Source organism: Hipposideros armiger, unplaced genomic scaffold (assembly GCF_001890085.2).
Source record: "Hipposideros armiger isolate ML-2016 unplaced genomic scaffold, ASM189008v1 scaffold_25, whole genome shotgun sequence".
NCBI lineage: Eukaryota > Metazoa > Chordata > Mammalia > Chiroptera > Hipposideridae > Hipposideros > Hipposideros armiger.
In genome coordinates, this window is record NW_017731375.1 from 4924397 (window position 1) to 4930297 (window position 5901).

The window sequence follows — 5901 nt, forward strand, 5'->3', positions numbered from 1 at the left end:
ACTTGGGCCAGTGAAGCAACGTCCTCCACAACTAGACTGAAGAACAAAATGACAGCAACCTGTCTGTTCCCCTTCCCCCAATTCCCCAGCGCTGTTCCCATCTCCCCAATCCCCAATAAAAATCTTTAAAAAAATAATAATAAATAAATAAATAAATAAATAAAATGTGGGGATAGGTAAAGGTGAATGAGAAAAGTGATAGTATTTTCTATCTTTTTAGTCACCCATCCACCCCACCCCATACTCTTACATACAACAAGTACAGGGCTTGCAAAAAGCTGCTCTCAACTCATTCATTAAGTATCAGCTGTGCACATACAGCGCACCAAGTACCATTCTAGACCTTGGTAATACTGAAGGGAACAAGACAGATAGGTCCCTGCTCGTGTGAAGTTTATATTCTAGTGGGGAGAGATTAACAGTAAACACACATACACACACACACACACACACACACACACACACACAAAGGAAAATGTCAAGTCAGGATACATGCTAAACAAAGACTAAAATGGGGTAATAAATAGAGAATGATTAAGTGTGGCTTTTGTAGAGGAGTGACCAGGAAAGGCCTCTGAAGATTAGCCGAGGCAGGAACAGGGGTGCATTCCAAGAAGAAAAGGAGAAGCAAGGAAAGGTGGTGGCAGGCGGCAGGCTGAACCAACTGGAAACCACCAGGTCTTTCCCCATCAAGTTCATTATTAATAAAATGATCATTATTTTTAAAGAGAGTATGTTGATATTTTTACCACATTCTTGAATTTAATGGAGTAAATGATATGATGTAATGTGGGAATAAAACATTCAGGAAATATTTAGAAACTTAGAGATCTTGCACATTCAGTTTTCCAAAGGCGTGCTGAAGAAAGAAGGAAGCTATGGGGTAGCTACCTAGAATAACAGGCTTGGTGTTTAAGGGATTGAAATACCCAGGAACACAAATGGGAAGTGAAAAAGGGAAATGCCTTGCAAAGTAGGCGATATTAAGCAGGTTTTACAGAGGTGCAAATCGAAGCTCCGTAAATTCAAGCATCTAGAAAATACAGATTCAAACCCACCTATTTCCAAAACCACTGCACCGGCCTTTTGTTCCTGGAACTGACTTTCACACCATCGTTTGCCAAGACCTTCACACTCCCTTCTGCTACAGTAAGAAATACTGAGTCGAAGCCAAATTTCAGCTCAGCCGCCTATCTTTCTTCTGACTCTTAGTTAAGCAACTGTCCCTACACAGTTAACTTTTCAGAGCAGCTTTGTGTGATGGGTCTCTGGTGAACAGGAGGGCAATTAATGTGATGCATGTGCTTCCCGGGGAGGCTGGTTACAAGAGAAAAGGAGCATTTGGTTGTTTTCAGAGCCAAACAACAAGTTGCCAGAGAGAACAAAGTGCCTAGTAGGCCAAAAAGTAGATCCCAAATTGTCTAAATTATCGATGAATTTTTCATTTAAGAGATGCTAAACACCACAACTAGGACAAAATACAAAAATTCATGACTTCTACTGGACCTTTTATGTCAGGAGAGTTTCATTATTTGAGTCTCGGAGTAGCTTGAGCTGCAAATTAAGAAAACCAATAATACATAGTCCTCAGCACTCTTCATTCTGTTTTTGATCAGATGGCCCTTCATCCTTGTGAGTCCACACTTTTCAGTCCACCCGGAGATAACATTAGCCCCTTCAAAGCCCCCAACCGTAAATCAGCCATAATGGAATCTCTTCTTGCTTTGATTGCAAGGATATGTGCTCCAACCTTTGTGTCTAAAATGTTTACCTGGCTTTTTCGTAGCTGACTCAGTAGATTGGGACCTTTTAATGCAACCTGCATAGCATGTGGTGTCCAAATCTATGTGAAGTTTTATAATTTTTGTATGATTGATAGCATATTGCTCTTCACTGGTGAGGGGAACCATACCTATTTCCTGCTCGCTTCCTTTTGTAGATGTTACCTAATCCATTTACTTTCGTGATTGGGACTTCAAAGGTGGAAATGTGAAGGAAAAGAGAAAAGCAACCAGGCTCAGTGAGTCTGCGTCTGACTCTCAGGCCTAGATGTTTTCCACTAGGTTCTATACTACCACTCAGGGCTATAAAACCAAAGCCCCCTTTTCTGCAAAGTAACCCTGTTAGTAAACAGTTAGTTAATCAACCAATCAATCAAATGCCACAGCTTTAGGAGGAAAGAAAGCTCCTTTCGTAAACCCTTATACCTCCGCAGTTTCCCAAAACTATTGTCTGTGCCTTTTAGACCTTCATTCAAGCCCTCTGATCCTGCATCCGCTAGTTTAAATGCATACGTCTGTCTGCATTTCAAAACCTGTCCCAAAACCTACCTCTTTCTATTTGCTGTGTCATTTCTCTCTAAAACAATGTATGTGAAAGAGTTTTTAAATTGTAGTGTTATATCAATTCTAGGTGTTATTACTAAATACAACTCAACACCTTTAAAAAACTTGCTTGGATTAGCTTTGCCTGCATACCAGTTCTTTAATCAATTCAGTTAATATTTCACCTCTAATCTAGGACAGGCACAAATGTGTCTCAGAACCCCGGAGGTGGATAAAATGAATAAGAAACTATTGCCTTAGGAAGTTTATAATCTGCTGCTTGTGAGCTCTACTTTCCTAGTCTGCTTCTCCTCTTCTGAGTTTACCATATTTGCCATTTTTTGAGTGCCTTTTGTATTTTTAATTGTTTATCTTCCTGCTTCTGTTCCTTATCATAAACCCCTTGGGATCGTGTCCAGAGGTTACTATTGGCCAAAAAATCTGGGCAGTGTCATGCTATGAATCAAAACCGTGAACTTCAGATATGCTTCTTATCGCTGAGCTTCAATTTTCTCATTGGATAAATGCAAATAACAACACCTACTTATACCAACCAAGTGGTTTTTAGAAGTATATAAAGTAATAATTTTAGTGTGCAAAGGAGATAGTCAGTTAATGGTTGTTCTATCATGTCACTTACGTGCTAAAAACACGGTAACTTATACCTCCATTGCCTTTCACATTGAATGTAAGTGTCTCAGCCCTCAAGGAGGACCCCAGCCTACTTTGTCAGCCTTCTTCTCTCTTATGATTCCCTCACACATTCTTTCACTCAAACCGGAAGTCCTCCTCCCTAAATACACCCTCCCCTTTTCACCATGAGGCAAACTGGCAGTAACCACCATCTTTTGAGTGCCGTTTTATTTTAAGAAGGTGCTTGATGCTTACATATGTTTTTTCTTACTACCTTATTTTGCTTAATCTCTACTTAATTTTAGTGGTTACAAGTACAGATCTAGAGTCCAACTCCTTGTCTCTTTTCATACCATGGCTCCACAGTCATCTGGCTGTGTGGCATTGAACAAGTCACTTAATCTCTCTGTGTCCTCACCTGTAAATGGAGATGATAAAAAACCTATTATAATGCGGTTGAGAGGATTAAAAATAACCCATATAACTAACACAATAAGTTCTCAATAAATATCAGCTATTTTTATTTTGAGAATTTCTAGTTACTTTCTTCTCATTCAATTCTGCAAGATATTTTACAAATGATGAGCAAGGCTAAGTGCCTCTTTCACAGTAACAACTCAAGTAATTGGAAAAGATGGGATCGGAAACCACAACTGTCTGGCTCCGAAATCCAGACCTTCCCGCCACGCGGTGGGCATTGTGTTAACTGCTCTACCTGAAACATGCCCTTCAATGCCTACCTGGAATAACTTTTCCCGACCCACCTCAGGTGCTCTGTCCTGCACCAAACTCTCCCGATCCCCAGTCACACGTGACGCCTCCCTCTGAATCCTCATGTTGGCATCACTCATCTTTACATGGCCCTGTGTCCCGGTGACTTAGGTACCAGACCATGAGCTCCCTGACACCAGAGTGAGCTTTCCCTGAAGGAGAGCACTTTGCACCACATAGATGCTGAATGAAGTCACTCAAACTGAATCAGACGGCCTTTAAGGTCACACATGGAAAATTCTGTCCCATTCTATCCAGAAATCATGACTTCCTAACATGAGTCTATGCCGGATCCTGAGGTAGACACGGTGTAAAGCGATACGCAAGGCAAGGTCCCTGCCCTCAAGGAATCCTCAGTTTGATAAAAGTGCTTGGAAACCAGAAAGTGATTTTTTTTTAATGGAGGCCTTATAAATAACCAGGTGAAACAAACGCTGTAGTAATGCAGACAAATTCTCATTTATTATTCGTGCAGATACGCTCGTCTCCTCCAGCTGCTGTACCAGTTTAGACTACATCGTCACCTACCTCTTCAAGCACATAGCAAAAGAGGGCAAGAAGCCACTTCGATACACAGAGGCTCCCCGGGCCGGTCAGAGACTATTCCATTTTATGCAGCAAAATCCAGATGTCCTGCAGCAGGTAACTCACTGGTGGGTGGTCCGAGTTTCCCAAAAGCCAGCCTGGTCCCTGCATGTCTCATAGAGCAACTGGTCTGGCCAACATCTTCCCCAGCTCCCCGCTGAAGATAGGCTAGGACGCCGGCTTAGGTTCCCCACCCTCAAGGGCTCTGAGTCGTTCCTCTCACCTCAGTGAAGCTAGACTTCAGAAAGAGGATAGCTCTTCCAGAAGCCAGAGGAAAATAAGACGAGAAGCTGGAGCTAGCAATAGTCAACCTCTGGTTGTCCCTGGAGCCTCTAATCATGTCGTCTTGAGTTTGCCTCGTGAATACTCTGGGATGTTGGGAAACGTCCATTTCCTGGGCTCCTCGTCGGTGCCAGGCAACATGCTAGGACTTTCCACTCATCATGTCATGGTTGGTATTTGTCCCATTTCAAGATGAGAAATCAAGGTTCGGATAGGCCATATTCCCAAGAACATTTACTAATAAGTAATAAAACCACAGGTTTTTTTGTCACATGTGTTTTCTGACTGGCTAATATGAGTTAGGTCCTAGTTTAATATTGTTTTAAAAAACTCACTTCTACAAATCACAGAAACAGCATACATAAAAATAAACATACAAGCCAGAAATATTGCCAAGAGAATAATACCATTTTTCCTACGGAAATACCATCACTATATTTTCCAATTCCACTGAATTTGGAAAATGATATCTTTACACTGCTTCCACTTGTTTTATTTTGCCAAATCATCTCCCTAAGATTCTGTGGTTTGCAAATGTAAACACTTTAGCACGGTCATTAACCAGCAAATAAATCGCCTACAATCAGCAGAAAATGTCACTCCGAATAAAGAAACGATGAGATAGAATGAGAAAGCTATGGAAGAGGTTGTCTTCCTGGATGTCATTTTCTGCCAATGTTTAAATGAAATTATGTAAACTTTATTTGAGATGACGTTTTAGTTAACCAATTATTTTCCTGACGGGAAGGAGTGTAACTAAGATTTTGTGTAACTAGGCTAAGGGCTGTAGCTTATAACTATTTGATGTGACCCTGGAATTATTAATGACATGTTGGTGATGTAGTAAAGAGAAGAGGGAGGTAACTCACATTTATTGAGAACTTTCTATGTATAAGGTGCAAGAGCAATTAAGATCATAAAACATAGTTTCTGTCCTTAAAAAGTGTCCTGTCAGGTGGGACAGAGAGACAAGCAACTAACCAATTATATGGTAATTAGATTACTTTAGTGATGACACAGGAAAAGAGCACTTTCAGAGAAGTCTTCTCGTGTAGACCCCACAACAGCCCTGAGATGTGGGTGTCATCATCCCCATTTTACAGAAGAATAAATGGAGGTGCAGCTAGATCAACTGGAAAGTGGAATGTGAACCAAGATCTGTTTGGCTCAACAACCTGGCTCCTTACCACCCACACTATTGATTCTCATGGGACTAGTTGGTGGGGATGAGATCTCAGACTCACCTGGAATGCCTTCTCAAAATATACGTTCTATGAAGATCTGGGTGTACCTCTCCTCCCCCCTC

General features: G+C 41.2%; 1 protein-coding gene across 6 annotated transcripts in view; it reads left to right on the plus strand.

The window, feature by feature from the left end:
* The window catches only part of RANBP17 (RAN binding protein 17), a 263837-nt gene that overhangs the window by 229566 nt on the left and 28370 nt on the right, over nt 1–5901 (plus strand). For 4 of the 6 annotated variants that reach the window (XM_019635965.1, XM_019635967.1, XM_019635966.1 and 1 more), the window contains one exon: nt 4204–4370. The exons of the other annotated variants lie outside the window; for them this stretch is intronic. In XM_019635965.1, coding sequence (XP_019491510.1) covers nt 4204–4370 — 167 coding nt within the window. The remainder of the gene's footprint in view (nt 1–4203; nt 4371–5901) is intronic. 6 annotated transcript variants of the gene reach the window in all.